This window comes from Salmo salar, chromosome ssa09 (assembly GCF_905237065.1).
Source record: "Salmo salar chromosome ssa09, Ssal_v3.1, whole genome shotgun sequence".
NCBI lineage: Eukaryota > Metazoa > Chordata > Actinopteri > Salmoniformes > Salmonidae > Salmo > Salmo salar.
Window position 1 is genome coordinate 137928783 of NC_059450.1, and position 24191 is coordinate 137952973.

At 43.2% G+C, this 24191-nt stretch overlaps 1 protein-coding gene across 4 annotated transcripts; it reads right to left on the bottom strand.

Moving 5' to 3' along the window:
* Positions 1–1320: 1320 nt before the first annotated feature.
* LOC106613090 (vascular endothelial zinc finger 1) lies at positions 1321–21385 on the bottom strand. Of its 4 annotated transcripts, XM_014214999.2 has the most exons (8): positions 21261–21367; positions 17071–17130; positions 9948–10750; positions 7743–7812; positions 7173–7338; positions 5824–5868; positions 5341–5409; positions 1321–5140 (listed from the first exon to the last, which is right to left on the bottom strand). In XM_014214999.2, the coding sequence occupies exons 1-8, from the start codon at positions 21291–21293 to the stop codon at positions 4818–4820; spliced, it is 1569 nt and encodes a 522-aa protein (XP_014070474.1). In that variant the 5' UTR covers positions 21294–21367; the 3' UTR covers positions 1321–4817. The 4 variants fall into 4 exon arrangements, with proteins under 4 accessions (XP_014070474.1, XP_014070476.1, XP_014070477.1 ...); XM_014215001.2 differs by lacking the exon at positions 17071–17130 and having other exon boundaries at positions 21261–21385; XM_014215002.2 differs by lacking the exon at positions 5341–5409.
* Between the last annotated feature and the right edge of the window lie 2806 nt (positions 21386–24191).

The window sequence follows — 24191 nt, forward strand, 5'->3', positions numbered from 1 at the left end:
TGGAAACACAGAATATTCTTCCACCTCCACCAAACTTTACAGTTGGCACTAGGCATTCAGGCAGGTAGCATTCTCCTGGCAATATTTGGGGTTAACTGTCAAGTGTAAATGTGTTTCTGAATGAGAAGTGACAAATGATGTGATGCGTTTCTTGTGACTTGAATGGTAATGAATGGATCTATTATGCTGCCACATGCCAGGGCCACAACACAATGTATGTGTGGTGGTGCTGGTGGCGGAGTGAAGGGAGACTGCAAATGTACACTCACCTGACAGTTTATTAGGTACACCCATCTAGTATGTGGTCGGACCCCCTTTGCCTCCAGAACACCCTGAATTATCCGGGGCATTGACTCTACAAGTCGGTAAATGTTCCACAGGGATGTTGGTCCATGCTGACATGATGGCAATCATGCAGTTGCTGCAGATTGGACGGCAACTGCACCAGGCAGGATGGGGCCATGGACTCATGCTGCTTACACCAAATCCTGCCTCTGCCATCAGCATGATGCAACAGGAACCGGGATTCGTCGGACTAGGCAATATTTTTTTACTCAATTGTCCAATGTTGGTGATCACGTGCCTACTGGAGAAACTTCTTGTTTTTAGCTGATACGAGTGGAACCTGGTGTGTCTTCTGCTTCAATAGCCCATCCGTGACAAAGATCAATGAGTTGTGTTCCAAGATGCTGTCTGCACACCACTGTGCCGTTATTTGTGTTTGTGGCTTGACTGTTGGCTTGCACAATTCTTTCCATTCTCCTTCCACCTCTCATCTATGAGCTGTTTTCGCCCACAGGACTGCTGCTGACTGTTTTTTGCACACTTTTCGGATAAACCCTAGATAGACACTGTCGAGCTTGAAAAGCCCAGGAGTGCGGCAATTTCAGAGATGCTGGATCTGCTTTGCCTGGCACCGACGATCATACCACGCTCAGTTGCTTAGAATGGTTAAAACAAGTGACCTAACGTTCAATCGAAACTGAATGTCTCAATGCCGGCCTGCTTTATATAGTAAGCCACTCATGACCATGAACTCTATCAGAGCGAGCCATTTTCATGAACAGGTGGTGTACCTAATAAACTGTCCAGTGTGCGTGTTTAGTCCCCACTCCATCCTCTTCAGTCATGCATCTTTGCCTTCTAAATTACTTGGATCCACACTGACACGAACCTCATCCCCAGGCTAATGTGCACTGAACCAGATTACTTTGACACTAACAGTAGGAGCTGAAGTCTGGACCGCAAAAAGATGTGAGAAAAAAAAACTACAATAGAATACTGTGTGCAGTTCACACAAACAAACAGAGACACCCCATCCAAGTTTCCAAGTTTAATTGATAAATTGAAATGAGTGAAAAGAAAAAAAACACCCACACACACAGCATGGTTTGGCACAACACCCCAAATCCTCTCAATACGCAGTCACACAGGCACTTATCATTCCACCATACTCCAATAGCACGCCAACTGTGAGCCAGGCAGTGTAGACACCTGAGGGGTGGGGGGGGGACGAGAGAAAGAAAGGAGAGACCTTTTTGGAGGTGTTGGGTGAGCCAAATGTTAATTCTGTCCTCCCTACACAGACTCAGCATGGACAGTCCACAATCATGTTTTATAGTTCTTTTATTTAGACAACCCAAATAAAAGGCACATAAAAACATTGCGCATATGTTTACAATTATTCTTGACACACATGTAAAAAGAAAAAAAAAAAAAAAGTAGGAATGTTTACCTTTATGCTAATTAGAAAGCCTAGTCTTCGTATATACAAAATTACCGTTGTTAATGTTCTAATACAAAAAGATTTATAAAAAGGTTGTTTTTTTTCCTTGCATGTGTCTATCATAACTAACATGTCCTCTGAACTAAATGGTTTTGTACAAAGATATACATTCATCAGCCTTCACAGGGCTCCAAGAACTTCCAATTCATGAAGAAAATTGAGAAAGATCAGACCAACTTTTCTCTTCCAAAAATCTAAGTTAAGCCCAAAACCATCATTGCATTTAAAAAAAATGTAGTGTCATCGTAAACAAATTAAAAGCATTTGGTTAAAAAGAAACTGATGGTGCATAAGAGTAATGGCCCTTTATCTAAAAAATGATTACAGAACATGTTTTCAAAATGTTTATAACGGTTTAGAATGTTGCTTACAAAACACTTAATTCAATGTAAACCATACTCCCCGCCCCCCAAAATGACAGCGTATCAATTTGGTTGAGGGGGCTGTCTAGCTCTTAGCCATCTGAACAGTTAAGGCTTCCTTCACCATAGACATTATGGCATCTGTGAGAGCAGAGGCAGCGCCATTGAATTCTGAAATAGTACACTTTCTTCTTCTACTACTTCTATGAGTTGGCAAACAAACTAAAAGGGTGTATACTGCCACCTGGAGTGTGTTGTTAGAACATGTATTAAGCCAAGGTAGGCGATTTACTGCCACCTGCAGTTATGGAATGTTTCCTCATGAGTATAATTCATTGGCTGATCCCGCCTGATGACCTGGATAGAATTATGTGATCCTTCCTTAACCCTATAGGAAGTCCCACCTAGTTGACTACTTCAAAAAGTCCTCAATGGCACTGCCCATGCTAAAACAGGCTTTTGGGCACTAGTGTTGTCTAAGTCCATCACATCTAGAAGAGGAAGCAGAGGTGTGAAATAGTCTTGTTGTAAAGCAGTTCAGGCACATGAGTTACGGCCACTGCGGAAGGCCAAATGACAAACATACAAGTACTTCAAAACTATTCTGTTCGTAGTGTTATCTTAAAAAAAAAAAAGGTTGTCAAGTCTAATTACTATTTTTTTTTACTCAACCCAAACTTGGACGAGCTCAGACGTCCACATGCAACATCGATGCAAGATCGATGGAAAGGGAATCCAATGCCAACAAGACCACAACTCCATACCAGATTTGAGTAATTCTCTTGGGGCACTGTGTTGGCATGCATGCAATACTAGCAAATGCCTCGTACATCTTGCCTTTCCCAAGACAGAGACACGGGGAAGGCGAGGCCACTGACGAGGGCAGAAGTCTCTGAAGAACGTCCACCAGTTTGACATACAGCCTGATTTTGGGGCAATGGCTCACATCGGTGCCGTGCCGGCTACACGTGTTTCAAAGAGTTCCTGCCAGTTGAGGGAGAGGCCTGTGTACTGAACGTAGGCCTAGGCAGCGCCAGTTGGCACTGGGCTGGGGAAGGAGGCAGCCCTGTGACCCTTGACCCATAACCTTTGACCATTCTAGAACACATGTAGTTGACACAGCCTCTCATCTCTGCTTCCATTCTCTTTCCGGGCACCTTGGGCCCCAGATGGCAGTTTTGGTTCTACAGTAATATAATAAAAAGGACCTCAGGAGACAAATACTTCCCAGGTTAGTTTGAGGTTAACTATGGAAAAGTAGTCCAATGGACGGTCGTATTGACATTGATAAAGTAATTGCAGCCCTGACCTGTGTTGAAGGATATCTACTTTTATTAAATGTTTTGAAAGGCAAAGACAAAATAATAAAATAATTGTGTTGTAATATTTACAAAGAATGGGTATAAGGTCAACAAAGGTTGCATGTTGACCTTAAATTGATCCTTTTACTCTCATCAAAAGACTGGGCTACTCTCAGTACGGTTCCTGAGTAGAAGTTCATACTTATAAGATCCTAAACCTGCAATAAAAAACTAAAAAGAGAGGGGGATTAAATGGCCCTACCAAAACCTCTCCCAACATAACTATTTTCACAAAACGTTTTAAAAAGTGAACTTTGGGACTGTTTTTTCAGCATTGTGTCTACTGTGCCACTAGGTGGCTCAGATAGCCTCTACATTAACAAGGCTCACAGCCAACACTACTAATTTTGATTCTTAATAATACTGCTGTTTTCAGGACATTAACCCGGGGATATGCTTTCAGTGCGAGACATTTCCTCCTTGTGTTCCTGTAACATTACCACTGTAATGTCCTCCGGCTACTTTATCAAGTCATCTAAAAATACACCTGAACTATTCCAAAAACAAAACTAACAAAAACCATGTATAGGTTTACAGTAACCAGCAGTGAGAATGTGACCATTTTCTAGAGATGGCATCAGGACCTGGGAGAGCTCACCTTATGCAGTCAAAGGCATTGACCTAAGATTGAACTGTTGAGCCTTTGATATTTTTCTCTCCAGAAAAATCACCATCCTGCAAAATGGTAGCCTTTGTCCCTTTTGCTGTACTTAACACCTTACAATGCATACAACTATTAAATACTGATTAGCAGGCTATAATAATAATAATAATAACAACAAAAGGAAAACTAATATAAAAACCATGTGCTCTGTAAGAGAGCATTTAAAAACATTAATACCAGCAATACATTTGTTACAGTTTCATTCCAATGCCAAATGTGCAGGTATGTTCTGATGCAAGAGGCGAGGCATAACTCGTTGTTTGTTTACGTCAGGCATCCACTTGGAGCATCATTCCAAAGCTCCATTCCTCCTTCTGAGACTTCACATGATTTCCAGGACTGTTCTCCTACCGGCAGTTAAAAGGTAATAAAATGCACCAGCATCTACAGGGGCTGGCCAGTCCACCTCTCATCATGCTGCATTCACAGCTGCTCCCACTGCAGCCAGACGAACAGACAGACAGGTACAGCGTCCAGCTAGCCCACCACACTACACCTCTGCTCTACAACATCATCTATAGTACTCCTGGTAAGGAGGAAGGTCTGCTAAAGTAAGGGAGGAAGAGGTGGTGGTCTGGGGGTAGAAGGAGAGAGGTGGGAGGGGTTGATAAAGAGATGCTAACCAGGGGCCAGGGAAGGGGTTACTACCAGGGAGGGGAGGAAGGCAGGACCTGGGAGAGAAAAGGCATGCTATCCATGGGCCGCATGGCGATGTTAAGAGGCCCGGTTATATTCATGGGCATCCCAGAGGTGATGGCCACAGGGTGGGCTATATTCATGGGCCCGGTGATGGTCACTGGGTGCTGCAGGTTGATTGGAGAGGTGATGTTGACCGTGCTGGTGGTGATGTTCATCTGGGCGGCGATGGTTACCGGGTTGCTGGCGTTGCCACGGTTCATCACCGAGGTGATGGCGGCAGAGTTGGTGACGGGCGTCACCGAGCCGGAGTTGTGCACGTTGTTAGAGTCTGAGGAAAGACGAGGGAGGGAAGGAGCGAAAGAAAGACAGAATGAGCTGGATGATCGTTCATTACAAACCATTTAGGATAGCCCCAAGCTCCACAGGGTTAGAGGGGCCGAGGTTTGAGTCACTGCAACGGTCAACACACACACACATTAAAATGATTAGACATTATAAAACAAAATGGTAGGATTCTTATGAACCTACCTTGAAAACGAGAGATGTCCATAAGGACTTGGAACGAGTTATTTAAGATCTCTCCTACCGTCAACTCACCTGAGGGGGCAATTCAAAAAGCAGGATCAATGTGCTAGCCAGCTAACTTTCAGCTAATATTCAGAAACACTTGATTTCATACTATAGTCAACTTGAAATTGTATAATTAACTCAATGCTTTAAACAACCCATATTCCACTTAAACCTTCCGAGTTGTAATTTAAGGTTGATCAAAGTCATTTGGCTAGCTAACTTATTGATCCTGCTTAATGAAATAAAACCCTGATACCTGAATAGCAATAACACACAAGCATCTGCAACAACTTGGTTGTAAAACCACTAGAACTACACACGCTAGGCTAGAAGACAGATCTGTAGTGGAAAATGGGCCACTTCAATGCATAAGTAAGTATACAGCTACGAATTTGGAGGGGTTGGGATCGGGATGGGTTTCGGCTTTAGCTACTAGATTACCTTTTCGTAGCCCTGAGTGGTGGTTCCACTGCCAGTCACTTAGCCCTATTCAGAGATACAGACAGATAGGGGTTACATTGATTGACAGGACTGATTGGGACAGGGCATCACTTGGTTCTGCGTGCCAGAAGGGCATAGGGGGACACAGGTCATTGGGTTAAATACACGAAGGGCCAATCATTTGGCCTTCTACCAAGTATTAAAAGGTTTATAGCACGTCGTAGCTGGTGAGGACAGAAATAGATCGTTGTATAATGTATGCATATCCATTTTATTGGGTAAAATGATTAGGGTCTGCTGAACAATAGATTTTGCCCATGCCATTTTAGAGTGATCAATCCTATGAAAAATGTATCAGAGTGATCTTATTCTTCCAAACTGGACTTCAACACCCATAAGTCAGTGGAGGTTTGACAAACCAACAAGAGAGCAGATGTCATAAACCTCAATTTCAACAGCTGAGTAACAAGATACCCACAGAGTCTGAAAACAGCATACAGAACCATCAACACTGAAGAGGATATTAAGTGTTTTCTTTGGTCGACTCGCATATCGCATTTGAATGACTCGTATTGCTGCACTAGTTTGCTATGTGCGTCAAACGAATTGAACATCCAAAGCCCTTTAAATTTAGACCGTCTCCTACCAGATTTCTTGCTACAGGCTATCCATTTCTTTCAGCAGTACTTGTCATCCCCACCACACATGTAAACAACTGGTAAACCAGACAGGGCTGTGGGTTGGCCCCAGCAAACAGACATTATCATGATATGAATCCCTGAATGAGTGGTAACACAGTCCTTGTCAGTTGTGGACTGGTTGTGCAGTACATTTGAATCTCTAAGTCAATTTGTTGTGGTGCTGCACTGAAGGATATGAATATCCATGAAAATGGCTAATATAAAGTAGGCCTATTCCTAATCATTCTTTATCCTGACCCAAATATATTGGAATCAAATACATACAGACATGGGTCACTCTCCACTCCATTTCATGATTCTGAAGAAACTCTTGTATGAAAACAAGAGTTTCTACTGGACAAATTCAGGTAGGTCCCCCTTCATTTCATTCGCTTCCATTAAAGAAAGGTTTAGCAACAGAATCGTCGGAATGAATACACCCGACAACGTGCTTTGTGCCTGCCTATGGTGTACAGGACACCACAGAACAATGCATGGGGTGATTTCAGCATAAAGATAGGGACAGAATAAGTACCTAAAGTATTTTTTAAGAAAACAAATATAAGGTTGAATACCTAAGTCTGGAGCACCCCAGGCTAGGTGTGGCTGAGGGGAGAGTGGGAAGGATGGAGGGAGTGGAGGAGGAGGGTGGGAGGCTGCCTGGCGTACCTTTAGTACAGGGGTTGTTGAAGCTGGCCTGGCCGTGGGTCTTGAGGTGGCTGGTAATGTAGGCGGCGCTCAGCATCTTGCCACAGATGTTGCAGGTCACCTTGCCCTCGTGTCGGATCATGTGGGAGCGCAGGCGGTCTTTGGTGGCGAAAGCAGAGGTGCAGGCCTGGAGTGGTATACAGGGACAATGATGGGGATATTAGATGAGATACAGCCTGATACAGATTGTATCACAACCGACCGTGATTGGAAGTCCCACAAGGCGGCGCACAATTGGCCCAGCATCGTCCGGGTTTGGCGGTCATTGTAAATAAGAATTTGTTCTTAACGGACTTACCTAGTTAAATAAAATAAAAAATATATATTAAAATTTCACTCAATGAGTTTGTGTGTGTACACTGCAGACCTGTCTGCATCTTGAAGACTCAGGAGAGATGACATATTTTACAATTGGGAGTTAGCGTAATAATCTCATCCTTAATCCGACAAACCAGGAGTGAATGTGCGGGACAGGAAAGTGACCATAAACAGGGAAGGTAGCGTCCCGGAGGAGGATGCCTGGCTCCTTACCGTTACTTGGCATTTGAAGGGTCTCTCTGATGAATGAACATGCTTCACATGACAGCTTAGATGGTCAGGCCTGCAGGAGGAGAGGACACAAGAACACAGGCATTTTGAAACCTGGTATAATAGCTAAAACACCGGTACAGTTTAATCAATAACACCATACACTGACAGTAGCTGGGGCTACTCTGTTGGCACTTGATTCAATTAACAAAATGGGCCAAAAAAGATTGCAGGCAAATTACACATTCTCTGTGAACCCACTGTTATACCATAATAGTTAGATTTACTGTAGATGTTTTATTTATTAACTTAATGTTAGTCTCATGGCGTCCATATTTGACCCATGGGACACAAGCTATTAGAGCATCAATCCACTACTACACCCCTCCCAAATGCATTCCTTCCCCCAAAGTAATAATTGATATTCTTGCAACGAGACCAGAGAGTTATTCAGTTGAACCACACCAAAAAATAACCAGAGGGATGGAATTTAGACCTTTTTCAAAATCGACTAGAACTCTATTCTACAACATCACAACAACAACAAAATCATCTGTTCTACAGTATACCCTGGAGAAGACAATTATCTGGCAACCACAGCCGTCCATCTGTCGCTCGGTTCTCCTCTGCCCTCACTAAGCCGCACTAGTGAAATGTAGCTACTGGACAAACGCAGCCAGAGAATTCCCCTCCAACAAAGGAGGAGAGTGTGGCTTGAAAATGTCTCTAAGGAGGCGGTTTCACACTAGCAGGCTTTTCGTGATGGCGAGCAGGAGTCCAATCCCATCTCTTCAGGAGTGCAGTGGAGCTGAAAAGCTCATATCTCCCCTCCCACACAACACTCCTTCGTTAAAGAAGAGGGGAATGGTCTCTTTCAGGACTGCCAAGCGTGAAAATGAACATGCACCTCTAGCCGCATAAGAGTAAGATTTGTTACTTTGCACCAAGTCACTATGGTTATGATACAATATCCTTCACTTCGCTAGTTGCTAATAATTTAGCTCAAGAACTTCACCGTTCACTGACAACTTAATGTCTGAAAGGGTTAGGTTGGGGGGGAAATAACAAAATACTCTCCAATATTGGAAAGAACAAAAGGGGTGGAGCTAAATCAATGATTAGAAATCAGACCAGTCAGTGAGTCAGAACACTACCATTGGCCTTGGGAGCTGCAGGAGTGACACTGGAGACCCATCTCTTCTGGTGCTGTCTGGCCCCTGCAGCAGTCTCCCTGTCCCCTGCCGATATCCCTGGGAGGGAGGACACGAGGGACTACTATGTGACGCACGCAAAGCTCCAGATACTGTTTATATACATGGTGGGGCACTGCTTGCATGTCATGAGCCAGTACTATGGTCTGAACAGAACCTGCGTGGGGCATCGGTAATCATGGCCGAGCTTCATAAAAGCTACACACAAACAAGAGGTGGTCCAGAACAATAATTAAGGACATTGTCTCATAGGGTTACCATATAAATAGGCATTCCGGTATGTGATTTTAGGCATTCAAATTATACTCCACCTTGTTCTTTGATTGAGGAATTTCATTCAAAGTGGAAATTGTACATAACACCTTTTGGCTATGTGCATTAAAGCATCATAGTGGAAACATACTAGTATGCAAAGCAATGTTCCTAAATTCCTATCGATTGAGACTGATTAACCAGTCCAATTCAATTACATTCCAACACAAGATTTCCAAAATTCATCACACCTTTAAATTATTTGGCTACTGACCACTGAATATCAATTTCAAGTGGAATGTTTTTACCAAACCATGCCCACCATGGACTTGTACCATCCTTATCATATTCATCCAGGGCTACATTTGACAGTTTTATGAGGCTGCACCTGTTGGATACTATCTGCCCTCTTGTCGTCCTTTATGCCTGTCAGTTAGGCTTCTTCTTCTACAACATAGTCGTATCCTGAATTAAGACGACTTTCGAAAAGTTGTAATATGGCCCTCTTGCTTTTTCCCCACAATCAGGAAATATATTTGGGGCCCATTGAAATGGAAGCAGTGAAAAAGAGATCACCTTCACAGTGGTGGTAACGGTAAGAAATATGTGAAATTTCAAAAGAACCTTACACAAACTCTTTCTCAGAATGCATTATTGACAATTACAGCTCAACATGTACTATGGACAATATTTTTTTTTAAGTGGACTAAAGGGAAACTTGAGTAAGTTGAACTGCGCCACGCACCTGGAGAAGCCCTTTCCACAGACAGAGCAGATGTAAGGTTTGTGAACGCCCCCGTCGTGTGAGCGCACGTGGTAGGTCATGCGGTCCTTTCTCTTGAAGCGCTGTTGGCAGATGGGGCACTCGAAGGGCTTCTCGTCTGAGTGGGACAGCTTGTGACGGTTCAGGTGGTAGACGTCTCGGAAGGCCTTGCCACACATCTCACAGCCGTGGTTCTTCTTCACTGGCTTGGCAGGCTTCTTGGGCTGGCTCTGCTGCTGATGATGATGGTGCTGCTGTTGATGCTGGTGTTGCTGGGGCACCATGGTGGGAGACATGATGCTGGAGCCCGTGGAGGCTGAGGTTGTGGCCGTGGTGAGGATGCCAGCGATGGTGGAGATGTAAGAGGGCTGACCGCCGCTGTTCTCACGCTGTGGCACTGTGGAGATCATGGGCACCATGGTGGGCGCCGTCTGCATCTTCTTGGGACGAGACACCATCTTGACGCCCGTGTGGCAGGACTCGTGCCGTCTGAGATGGTAACTGTCCCGGAAGGCCTTGTTGCAGTAGCCGCAGATGAAAGGCGTTTTGGACTTGGGCTCTTTCTTCACCACAACAACGGGACCACCGCCTCCTCCGCCGCCTCCCCCCGTCCCACTGGCCACATTGTCCTTGAGGAGCTCTGCGACGCTGACCGGGGGCTTCTGGTCCAAGAGGATGGGCATCACAGGCTTCTGGTCCACAGGTTCTGGTCCTCCTGACTGGAGGAGAGGCAGCAAGCTGTTCTGGGCCACCTGGTGCTGGTGATGCAGGGCTTCATTGGCCTGCTGGAAGGACAACACAAAGACAGCCATGTAGAAGCACATCAGTACACAGTCTACAGTGTCAGTCAGTCACACCCTCAAAGCTACTACAGCTGCATGTAGCAGAGAGAGAGAAAGTGAGACCTGTTTCTGACTGCTCCAGAGAGTTGAAACGGACTGCCTTGTCAGCAGAACTACCGCTGTTTCCAAGATAAGGATGACAGTAAAACAGAACTTCTCATTTTTCAAAGGACTGAGCAGAGTATAACAATTTGATTCACTTTTGTTATTTGAAGAGTCCATTTGGTTGTCAGCTTCCATTTACAGATGTTGTTGATGAATTTCATGAACTAAGCTATAATACTCAAACGCTTTTCTGGTGATATCTAAGGGTAGCCTTGTAGGTGACGTTGAGGTTTGAGGCTCTAAAAAGAGGTTGCTCAATTTATGACATTATTTATTTAACTAGGCAAGTCAGTTAAGAACAAATTCTTATTTACAATTGACTGCCTACACCGGCCAAACCCCCGACGACGCTGGGCCAATTGTGCGCCGCCCTATGGGACTCCCAATCACGGCCAGGTGTGATACAGCCTGGAATCGAACCAGGGTGTCTGTAGTGACGCCTCTAGCACTGAGATGCAGTGCCTTAGACCGCTGTGCCACTCGGGAGCCCCCCCAAAAAATACAAATTATTCCAAGTCTTCCCCTGTGCCATTCAGGCAGCCAAGTTACTACTGCTACAACCCCAGCCCTGTCAGCATGAATGCTGCGTTCTAAGAGGAAGGACAGGCTTTAAAAAGAGGGACATCCATTAATTTACCAGAAATAGAAAGGGAGCCATTTCCAGCCAGGGCATCTGAGCTTCTCAGAAAAAACACAAGTGCAGCCCTGATGAATGTGGTGTGAGAAGAGGGTTAGGAGGGGAGAAGAGGGTTAGGAGGGGAGAAGAGGGTTAGGAGGCAGCTGTTCAAGGTGCCATATAACTAATAAGACACAGGAGAGGATTTAAACTCTGAGATTTGAGCTCAGTGGGTGATGTAGTCAGTTATGTCGTGCCAGAATGACACCAACGTACACCTGACCAACTACATACATACATACAATGAATCAACAGGTTTGTTTCACTTTGTAGATGTACACCTCTTGACCTTTTCACCAAATCTCGAGTTTTATTTTTTTAAACTAGGATGACTAAATCTAGCGTTGTACACCCAAAATATTCAACTCGAGATCTGCTCAAACGAGTCCATCAAAGATACACAAGTAACAGGCTGTCTACACACACACACAGCTCCCTGCCACTCAATAATCTAAATCTGTTGCATGTAAGGTGATCTTTTTTCCTCCTCTACTGGTACAGCATCTAGCGCGGGACAACCTGTGTGTTAGCTTACTGTACCTAATAAAAAGCATTAGCTGGAGCACCCCCAGAGAACATTAAATAATGTAGTGCTGACTAACAGAGAACAAACTACAATAGAGAAAAATAGTCGCGCACACACACACTCCCAGGAATTTATTGGGTAAAATACCAATGTTTCGGCATCACTGTGGGTCATTTGATTAGATGTTCAGTAGTCTTATGGCTTGGGGGTAGAAGCTGTTTAGAAGCCTCTTGGACCTAGACTTGGCGCTCCGGTACAGCTTGCCGTGCGGTAGCAGAGAGAACAGTCTATGACTAGGGTGGCTGGAGTCTGACAATTGTTAGGCCCTTCCTGACACAGCCTTCCCTGTAGCTCAGTTGGTAGAGCATGGTGTTTGCAACGCCAGGATTGTGGGTTCGTTTCCCACGGGGGGCCAGCACACAAAATAAAAATGTATGAAATGAATGCATTCACTACTGTAAGTCGCTCTGGATAAGAGCGTCTGCTAAATGACAACATTTTTTTTTTAAATGGTATAGAGGTCCTGGATGGCAGGAAGCTTGGCCCCAGTGATGTACTGGGCCGTGGCACTACCCTCTGTAGGGCCTTGTTCAGCCTCCAACCGCAGTTGCCATACCAGGCAGTAATGCAACCTGTCAGAATTCTCTCGATGGTGCAGCTGTAGAACCTTTTGAGGATCTGGGGACCCATGCCAAATCTTTTGGCAAACGTACAATCGCTGGATTTGGTTTTGTCATGCCCTCTTCAACTGTCTTGGTGTGCTTGGACCATGTTGGCGATGTGGACAACAAGGAACTTGAAGCTCTCAACCTGCTCCACTACAGCCCCGTCGATGAGAATGGGGGCGTGCTCAGTCCTCCTTTTCCTGTAGTCCACAATTATCTCCTTAGTCTTGACCATGTTGAGAGAGAGGTTGTTGTCCTGGCATCTGACCTCCTCCCTATAAGCTGTCTCGTCATTGTTGGTGATCAGGCCTACCACTGTTGTGTCATCAGCAAACTTAATGATGCTGTTGGAGTCGTGCCTGGCCGTGCAGTCATGAGTGAACAGGGAGTACAGGAGGGGACAGAGCACGCACCCCTGAGGGGCCCCCGTGTTCAGGATCTGAGTGGCTGAGGTGTTGTTACCTACTCTTACCACCTGGGGGAGGCCCATCAGGAAGTCCAGGATCCAGTTGCTGAGGGAGATATTTAGTCCCAGGGTCCTTAGCTTAGTGATGAGCTTGGAGGGCACTATGGTGTTGAATGCTGAGCTGTAGTTAATGAATAGCATTCTCACATTGGTATTCCTTTTGTCCGGATGGGAAAGGCAGTGTGGAGCGCAATAAAGATTGCATCATCTGTGGATCTGTTGGGGCGGTATGCAAATTGGAGTGAGTCTAGGGTTTCTGGGATAATGGTGTTGATGTGAGCCATGGCCAGCCTTTCAAAGCACTTCATGGCTACAGACGCGAGTGCTACGGGTCATTCAGGCAGGTTACCTTAGTGTTCTTGGGCACAGGGACTATGGTGGTCTGCTTTAAACATGTTAGTATTACAGACTCAGACAGGGACAGGGACAGGTTGAAAATGTCAGTGAAGACACTTGCCAGTTGGTCAGCGCATGCTCGGAGTACACGTCCTGGTAATCCGTCTGGCCCTGCGGCCTTGTGAATGTTGACCTGTTTAAAGGTCGTGCTCACATTGGCTACAGAGAGCGTGATCACACAGTTGTCCGGAACAGCTGATGCTCTCATGCATGTTTCAGTGTTACTTGCCTTGAAGCAATCATAGAAGTAGTTTAGGTCGTCTGGTAGTCTCGTGTCACTGGGCAGCTCTCAGCTGTGCTTCACTTTGTAGTCTGTAATAGTTTGCAAGCCCTGCCACATCCGATGAGCGTCAGAGCCGGTGTAGTACAATTCGATCTTAGTCCTGTATTGACACTTTGCCCGTTTGATGGTTCGTCGGAGGGCATAGCGAGATTTTTTATAAGCTTCCGTGTTAGAGTCCTGCTCCTTGAAAGCGGCAGATCTACCCTTTAGCTCAGTGTGGATGTCGCCTGTCATCCATGGCTTCTGGTTGGGGTATGTACTGTGTACTGTAGTGTGGGGACGACATTGTCGATGCACTTACTGATGAAGCCAGTGACTGATGTGGTGTACTCCTCAATACCATTGGGAAAATCCTGGAACATATTCCAGTCTGTGCTAGCAAAACAGTCCTGTAGCTTAGCATCTGCTTCATCTGACCAATTTTTTATTGACCAAGTCACTAGTGCTTTCTGCTTTAATTTTTGCTTGTAAGCAGGAGTCAGGAGGATATAATTATTGTCAGATTTGCCAAATGGAGGGCGAGGGAAAGCTTTGTACACGTCTCTGTGTGTGGAGTAAAGGTGGTCTAGAGTTCTTTCCCTCTGGTTGCACATTTAACGTGCCGAAATTAGATAAAACGGATTTAAGTTCCCCTGCATTAAAGTCCCCAGCCACTAGGAGCGCCGCCTCTGGAGGAGGGTTTTCCTGTTTGCTTATGGCAGTATACAGCTCATTGAATGTGGTCTTAGTGCCAGCATCGGTCTGTGGTGGTATGTAGACGGCTACGAAGAACATAGATGAAAACTCTCTCGGTAGATAGTGTGGTCTACAGTTTATTATGCCTCAGGCGAGCAAATGCTTGAGACTTCCTTAGATATCGTGCACCAGCTGTCGTATTCATGTTGTTCAGGCACGACTAAGTGAAACATAAGATATTACAGTTAATGTCCCGTTGGTAGGATATACGTGCTTTTAGTTCATCCAATTTATTATCCAGCGATTGTACGTTGGCCAACAGTACGGATAGCAAGGGGAGATTAGCCACTCATCGGCGGATTCTCACAAGGCACCCCGATCTCTTTCCGCGATACCTCTTCAGTCTTTCACCTGCGAATGATGGGGATGAGGGCCTGTTTGGGTGTCTGGAGTAAATCCCTCTCGTCCGCCTCATTAAAGAGAAATTCTTAGTTAAGTTTAAGGTGAGTAATAGCTGTTCTGATTTCCAGAAGCTCTTTTCAGTCTTAAGACACAGTAGCAGCAACATTATGTACAAAATAAGTTACAAAAAAACAAACAAAATAGCATGGTTGGTTAAGAGCCCATAAAACAGCAGAAATCCCCTCCGGCGCCATCTTTTATTTGATTTGGGGGGTGTAAATACTGTCCAGAATGGTTGCTTAGACCAATTGGACAAGTTCAGGTAGTTTCTCATCTACTTCAACATTTCCGCCAATGTCATGCCTCCTGAACACGGTATCCATCTGCAATGACGAGCAGACCCTTTACTATTCAGTGCCGCTTTGAATGGCAGTAACAGAACCTACCAATGCTAATTGTTTGAAATGAAACTTGTGTTGTTTCTCAGTACGTGTTGTATAAGCAGCATGTTACATCTGCTATAAATATCCCTTTTGGAGCAATTTCACACCACCTTTATGTGGTGCTGTGGGTGCAGGCGTCAAACTCTCAAACTAATTACACCCCCCGAATCACAGTCATCCCACTGGCTTATATAACCTACTACAACCATCAACCATATGTAAATAAAACATTACAAAATTTAAATATTTCAATAATCACCTACTAATAATCATACACTACCCAAAATGTTGCTGATTGTCTATTGTTTTGCAGTGGTTGAAAAACATGTAGCAGTGTAATGAAAACTGACAAGATAGCAAAACAATGACCCAACACTGGTAGCTAATAGAGCAGTGTACAGAGGACATCTGCAGCTGCTGGCATTGTCCAATTGGTCACGGCAGCCCCCAAAGATTGGGTGGGGGGGCGGGGGGTTTATGAATATTTTTGGTTGGTGCATGAATAGAGTTTCACATTGTACCCAGCAACCTTACAACGGGCAAACCAAAGACACCACGATTGAAACGACCTTGTTATTTTCCGTAATCACCATAGGGCAGGGTTAAAGAGCTGACCCCTGGGCTTTCAGGTTCAGCCAAGCATCCCAATACGGTCAGCCAGGCAGGCAAGGGATGGGGTCTGAGCTGGGGGAGTCGGAAAAAATCCAAAATTGTGTTCCTTTTTCTTTATGCTCTTTTGTGGAGCAGTAGAGGACACAAATCCAAGCAGTGATGCACTTACGACCCTCAGGGGGGCCTTTGTGACACCAGTCCTGCCTGATTTGGGGATTGTGTTCAGCTGGCGGCCGCTGCAGACTGCTTAGTGAGGCAGCTGTGCTTTGGGGAATGGGAGAAAAACAGGGTTAAGTCACAGGGTGTCGAGTCCCCTTTTTGTCCTCCGTCCGCACTGTAGTTGGATCCAGACTGGAATTCTTACCACCATTAGCATTTCTTCTAGCTGTGAGTGTGTGTGTGTGTGTGTGTGTGTGTGTGTCTGAGACAGCAAGGCTCTCAGACTCAGACGCATAGGGAGCTGAAGCCCGCTGTGCCTTCACGCTGCTCTGATGATTTTGATACAAATCCGCTCTGAAGGCTGAGGTCATTCCCAGATAAATTGTGTTGAAACGGAGTGGGGGTGTGGAAAACAACTAAAAAAATACAAAACATATAAAAGCAGCCTGTTCTGTTAGTTCAGTCAGAGATGTGGGGCGGGGCTTTACAATGATGGAGAAGTATCTCATTGACCACAATGCTAATCTGTTTAGATATCAGACAAGGCCCCCAAGAACGCAGCTTGCCATTTGCTCAGACAAGAAGTGCCCACTTTATTTTATGATCCCAGAAACAGTAATAGTTCAAATATATTGGTATTGCTTGAGTTCTCACAAAACCTGAAAAACATACTCAGGCACCAACCTGCATGAGGGAAGCAACAAGATCTGAGTGTTAACCCTGAAACCAGGACTAAGACCTTGACTACATACTTTGTTCTATCTATGTTTTGAGGGCTTGGTTGGGGTCGTGTCATGTGCAGAACATTTTTTTTCACAGGTTACAGGGATTTTACTGTGGAGGACATGAACTTACTCTGATCCCTGTGTAGTAGTCCCTACGTGGATTCCCTGGAACCATGGGACCTACAGAAGACTAATACAAAAGAAAAAGGAAAATACTGGGCTTGTTAATAAAATGTTAACATTAACAGTAAAACAAAACCCTATTACGTATGGTCTTAGGGGAATCCTAAAATGTAAGTTTGTCCTAAAATCGTGAGAAAAGAAATGAGTCATCTTCATCTGATTCAGGAGGATTACGAGAACACCATTATTGAGAACTGCATAGCTTGACACCCCCCCGCATAACTTCCGATGCTTACAGAACAGTAACAAGTGACGCACAGCCTCATTAGATGCTTTATCAAATCCAGCGAATCAAATGGAGCCTCCAAATAACAACTACTTAGTTTCCATTTTCCTCCACTGCTCCATCACACCAGCTTCAGGTATTTGTGCCTTGTTAGCCACAAAATAAAAGCATTATCAAGGGTCCTCGGCTCACGCCAATTAACTGGCAGCAGCTGCACCTCTCCAGCGCTGAGGGAACAGAACTAGGCCTACCACTACGGCTGCAATATGATTAGGCGGAGTTGGGAAGAAAGAAAACAAGTGGCAAGTGGTTTGAGGACATACATTTTCAGCACTGGTGTTCACATTTGACCTGGGATTGGGACACTACGCAGCGGGCCATTTGAGATGTTGTGAATAAGGGTCTTCAAAAAGGTCCAATTCATCTAATAATTTAACCGACACTGCATTTTGTAATGCATCTTAGGTTGCCAGATAGATTGGACAGTAAAAGTTACATACATGTCCACTAGGCGAAATAGCCTGTTCCCCTTAAGCTAATGATACACATTCCAGGAAAAGAAACATAAGAGGATGTTTCAAATGTCTAGGCATACATATTCTGGATTCTTAAAATGCAATTCCCCCCAGGTGTGATGGAAAGAGAGCCATTTTCAAGATCTAGCTGACACACGTGACTGCTGGTGGTTTAATTCCCAATGGTTATGTAATGTCTACAATCTATGAATTTTGTGTACCTGGCAGGTTGACTGCTTTCATGTTTTCTTTCTCCATCAAAGGCACTTTATTTTTGGGGGGACTGCTGCCCTATGTAGAGTCATTGAACACTGGTGACATTAATAAATGTTTACATGCTGTTTTACCCACTTCATATGTATATATATGAGCGGCAGGTAGCCTAGTGGTTAGAGCGTTGGGCCAGTAACCAAAAGGTTGCTGGGTCGAATCCCCAAGCTGACAAGGTAAAGATCTGTCCTTCTGCCCCTGAATAAGGCAGTTAACTTCTCTAGGGTAGGGGGCAGTATTTTGACGTCCAGATGAAAGGCGTGCCCATAGTAAACTGCCTGCTACTCAGGCTCAGAAGGTAGGATATGCATATTATTAGTAGATTTGGATAGAAAACACTGAAGTTTCTAGAACTGTTTGAATGATGTCTGTGAGTATAACAGAACTCATATGGCAGGCAAAAACCTGAGAAAAATCCAACCAGGAAGTGTGGAAATCTCAGGTTTGTAGTTTTTCAAGTGATTGCCTATACAGTATACAGTGACTTAGGGTTCATTTTGCACTTCCTAAGGCTTCCACCAGATGTCAACAGTCTTTAGAACGTTGTTTCATGCTTCTACTGTGAATGGGGAGAGAATAAGAGCTCCTGGAAGTAGACGACTGAGAAAATGACATGAGCTCAGAGGCGCGCGCTCACATGAGAGTTAGCTGTGTTCCTTTTCTTTTTTGAAGACAAAAGAATCGTCCGGTTGGAATATTACTGAAGATTTATGATAAAAATATCCTAAAGATTGATGCTATACATCGTTTGACATGTTTCTACGAACGTAAATATAACTTTTTTTTTACTTTTCGTCGTGACATTTTGCGAGCGCTTCCTGCATTTGGAGTAGTGGACTAAACGCACAAACAAAAAGGAGGTATTTGGACAAATTATGGACTTTATCGAACAAAACAAACATTTATTGTGGAACTGAGATTCCTGGGAGTGCATTCTGATGAAGATCAAAGGTAAGTGAATATTTATAATGTAATTTTTGTCATTTCTGTTGACTCCAAAATGGCGGGTATCTGTATGGCTTGTTTTGATATCTGAGCGTTGTACTCAGATTATTGCAAAATTTGCTTTCGCCGTAAAGCTTTTTGAAATCTGACACACTTCTCCTTAATGCAACCGCTGTATCTATAATTCTTTGAATAACTGTTGAATATTTTATTAACGTTTATGATGAGTATTTCTGTAAATTGATGTGCTCCTTCACCGGAAGTTTTGGGAGGCAAAACATTTCTGAACATTACACGCCAATGTAAAATGGGGTTTTTGGATATAAATATGAACTTTATCGAGCAAAACATACATGTATTGTGTAACATGAAGTCCTATGAGTGCCATCTGATGAAGATCAAAGGTTAGTGATTCATTTTAGCTGTATTTCTGGTTTTTGTGACGCCTCTCCTTGCTTGGAAAATGGCTGTGTGGTTTTTCTTGTCTCGGCGCTGTCCTAACATAATCTAACGTTATGCTTTCGCCGTAAAGTCTTTTTGAAATCGGACAATGTGGTTGGATTAACGAGAAGTGTATGTTTGAGAAATTTGAATTATGAGATTTTTGTTGTTTTGAATTTGCCGCCCTGCTATTTCACTGGCTGTTGAATAGTGTGTCCCACATACCCCAGAGAGGTTAACCCACTGTTCCCCAGTAGGCCATCACTGTAAATAAGAATTTGTTCTTAACTGACTTGCCTAGTTATATAAAAATAATCTACTGTATTCTAGTCAGGGCTTGTACACATTTTGTACTCATATACAGTCCATACACACACCATCAAATACATATATTCCACACTGGCATAACTCGTCCTGATATTTCTTAATTATTTTCTTTTAATTTAGGGGTATTTGTGTATATTGTTAGGTACTGTTGGAGCTAGAAACACAAGCATTTCGCTGCACCTGCAATAACATCTGCAAAATATGTGTACAAGTTTATATCAGTTGTTTGACGTCTTGTTACAAGCACACATTAGTAAATACTACAACTCCTCTGCATGGACATAGTGCAACAAGAGGATAGGTTTTTACATGGACAACTTTTCACCTACTGCCAGAGGGTAGGAAAAGCATTTTTGCAACTGATTAAGGTGCAAGGTGCATTGCTAAAAATGCTGTAACCATGTCCAGGAATTCTGAATATGTATAGATTGGATATAGGTACTTAATAAAATGGTAAATGGCAAATACAAATGGCCATTGATGACTATCCCTATTCCTGGATTTGCAATTTAAATCGCACCAAAGGCTGACAACTAAGGACGTGAATATCCTCCGCAAGCTGCCTAATAGAAATCTCAGACATAGGGCAGAGAGAGGGGTTACAAATGATCAGTAGTGCAAGAATTAGCTAGCATCTTGGCTGTAGATTACTGCATAGTTTGAATTCTTTCTCCAACCCGCGGTTACATATTTTGGGACGAGGAAAAGGGGGGAAATTTTAGAATCGGAAGTGCGGGGTATTCCCTCCTCGTGCCCAGCGTGTATACGAGTGCGATTTGCTTAAAGTAGAACAATATTCAAATCCTATCAAAATGTGTAAACAAAATCACTGACTGCAAAAATAAAAAAACAGCTTTCATGCCACATTCACTCGCTAGCTAGCATGGCTCGCCGCTGGAGGTGGATTGTTCTCGTTCTTTGAGGCTAACTACAACTAGCTGGCTAGCATTCTAACTAACCAACGCGCGGCCATGATCACTTTGCTAGCTTGCTTAGTTTTATATTTAGCTAAATGGGGCCCATTCCAATTTATCCTGTACTTATAATAAACATGCATTCGACGATTTTGATTAAAGTATGTATTAACACCAACAATCTACAAAAACTGTGGGGCACCCAGATCGCCCCCCTCTCCCCTCCCCTCCTCTCCTCTCTCTCTCTCGAAAGCGTCATCCATATACCTCACAGCTGGAAGTCTGGGATTGATGTAGTGAGCTAGCGAGCTAACGTTAGCTCTTTCAGCGGATTGCTCATAGGCTAGCCAATATTAGCTAACTAGCTAACGCTACCATTGTTTTGCTTGAATAGTTTTACTAGAAATCCACGTTTAAAATCACCATTGGCAACGGTGCATTAGACATCAAGTAACATTTAGATGTAGTTAATCAAATTAACCACTCTGATGACACTTACCTGGAATAAAAATGTACTCCAGCTCGGTTCCATTGCAACACTTAAAATCTGCAGGAAACCTAGACGGAATCTACAACAAAGCAGCAAAACATGGCAGCTGCTACAACTTCCTGTAACCCTCCGGGCTGAACCATTTCTAGTCGACGTTCATGGGACGTTAGAGATTTTTCAGAAATTAACATATTGTAAATTGGCTTGTATTAAAATATTGCGGCTGTAAAATGTGTTTCTAATACGTATGTATTGGAAAACGATTGAATGGTATATGATGTGGCGAGTCAATCAACAATAAAATATGTTCGATATGGAACATGTTCCCCCATTTGTCGTGCTTAACTAGTCCATTAGAGCGCCTTCCAGAGATGACATAAAAGTACATTTTCAATATGCCATCGTCAAATATGGTTACTGATTGTGCCTGTATTTATCATTACATTATGTTACAACACAAACACTAGGGGAAAAGCAACATGTTGTTTCTATACAGTTTAGCTACTATTTGTCAACCCCTTGAAATCAAATTTTAAGAAATCCTTTCAAGATTTGCTTGGATTGCAAAATATTGACCTCTAGACACAAATGCTTGCATAACACAATTAGGATGCAACATATGCATAACATTAATTAACTTACAAATGTGCTCAGAGCCTACCTTCATTGTCCATTATCTGATAACCACCATGGCCTTGCTCTATGAACTGTAATACTGTAATGATGAATCACTTACATAGACGTATATAATAACCACTTAACCATAGTAGTCACTTCAAACTAAATCAGTGAAACAATACAATTTAGATTTTTTTTCCAGATTGCATTTGGTTACTGCCATATGTTGCTCTCAGGAAAAAAAGAGAATTGGGAAGATTCCAACCCTAAACAGGAATGTCGTAAAACATAAATGTATCACTTCCCACTGAATATATGATTAGAAATCAATGCACAAACTCAATAGTTCACAGAAAGCCCAAACAGATTTCCACACACAGTGATTGACACCCATTCAAATCAATGATTTGGTCATGCAGCCCAGGGCTTGGCCATCCAACTCAAATATTGCAAGTCAGACACAATCAAATTTGTGGACGTACAATTGAGAAGTTTAAATGATTAAAGGCCCTGTGCAGTCAAAAACATGATTCTCCTATGTTTTATATATATAGGCCGTCATTGAAAATAAGAATTTGTTCTTAACTGACTTGCCTAGTTCAATAAGGGTACAAATGAATAATACTGTGAAATTATGATAATGCCCTTTTAGTGTAAGAGCTGGCTGAAAAGACCGCCTGAAATTTCAGCCTGTTTTGTTGGGATAGAGTTTTGGCCTACATGGTGACATCACCCGGCGCTTAATTAGTTAATAGACCAATAAGAAAGATAGTTCCAAACCTCTGCCAACAACAGCTAATTTACCCCTCCCCACTCAGACTACTCCCAGACAGTCCTAGCAACATTTTTGCTTGAGCATTTGCTTTTTGCTAAGAAGCTATTTTAATTTCTTATTGACCATTTTCATTTAAAACAATCACAGTAAGGTACTTATTTCTTACCCAGAAAGGGTTTGATATTGAGATAAAAACGGCTGTATTGGCCCTTCAAAGAAATCCATCACCTACAGTATACCATACATACTTAAACTGATCTATACATACTTAAACTGATCTATACATACTTAATGATCTATACATACTTAATGATCTATACATACTTAATGATCTATACATACTTAAACTGATCTATACATACTTAAACTGATCTATACATACTTAAACTGATCTATACATACTTAAACTGAAGTGGTACATGATCATAACATTACAGTAGGCACATGTGCTCTCTAGTCAATAGTGCAACACTTTATCTTGCGAGACATTTGCATATAAATTATTTCTGAAGCATCTACAGTATATAGGTCCTATAAAGGGTTTATTAATTATCAATGGTCTACACCTCTAGGCATGACAATGCTTAGTGCTTAGTTAGTAATTTCTGTCTTTGTCTTTCACAGATTGGTGTTTTTCAGAAACCCAAATGCTTCCTCAATATTCTCATTTAGATCAACAATTATTGATCATATTTGGCCCACTGGCACTGGCTGCCCTGTAGTGTTTACATAAATTGCATTCGGAAAGTATTCAGGCCGCTTGACTTTTTCCACATTTTGTTACGTTACAGACTTATTCTAAAATTGATTAAATTGTTATTTTCCTCATCAATCTATACACAATACCCCATAATGACAAAGCAAAATCAGGTTTTTAGAAATGTTTGCTAATTTAAAATATCACATTTACATAAGTATTCAGACCTTTTACTCAGTACTTTGTTGAAGCACCTTTGGCAGCAATTACAGCCTTAATAAGTCTTCTTGGGTATGACGCTACAAGCTTGGTACACCTGTATTTGGGGAGTTTCTCCCATTCTTCTCTGCAGATCCTCTTAAGCTCTGTCAGATCGGATGCGGAGCGTTGCTGCACAGCTGTTTTCAGGTCTCTCCAGAGATGTTAGATCGGATTCAAGTCCGGGCTCTGGCCGGGCCACTCAAGGACATTCAGGGACTTGTCCCGAAGTCACTCCTGCGTTGTCTTGGCTGTGTGCTAAGGGTCGTTGTACTGTTGGAAGGTGAACCTTCGCCCCAGTCTGAAGTCCTGAGCATTCTGGAGCAGGTTTTCATCAAGGATCTCTCTGATCTCTCCATTCATCTTTCTCTCGATCCTGACTAGTCTCCCAGTCCCTCCCTTTGTATCTCTGTTCTTTACTGACCAGATCAGTCAGTCAATACAGTCTTCGTTCACAGTCGCTGCTGTCCTTGTCTGTTCCTAAGAATATAACTGAGATGGGGACACTAAAAATATTTTTCCCATAATGCCCCTTCATCCTGGAACATGCTTCAAAAGATTTTAAAGTTAGGGGAGTTAGTGTCCTTGCCAA

Coding starts and splice junctions, on each gene's coding strand:
- LOC106613090 (XM_014214999.2), bottom strand. CDS start 21,293: ATGGAACCGAGCTGGAGTACATTTTTATTCCAG. Junction 5,410..5,823: donor CCACTCAGGGCTACGAAAAG/GTAATCTAGTAG, acceptor TTGCCCCCTCAG/GTGAGTTGACGGTAGGAGAG. Junction 5,141..5,340: donor GGACATCTCTCGTTTTCAAG/GTAGGTTCATAA, acceptor GTCTTTCCTCAG/ACTCTAACAACGTGCACAAC.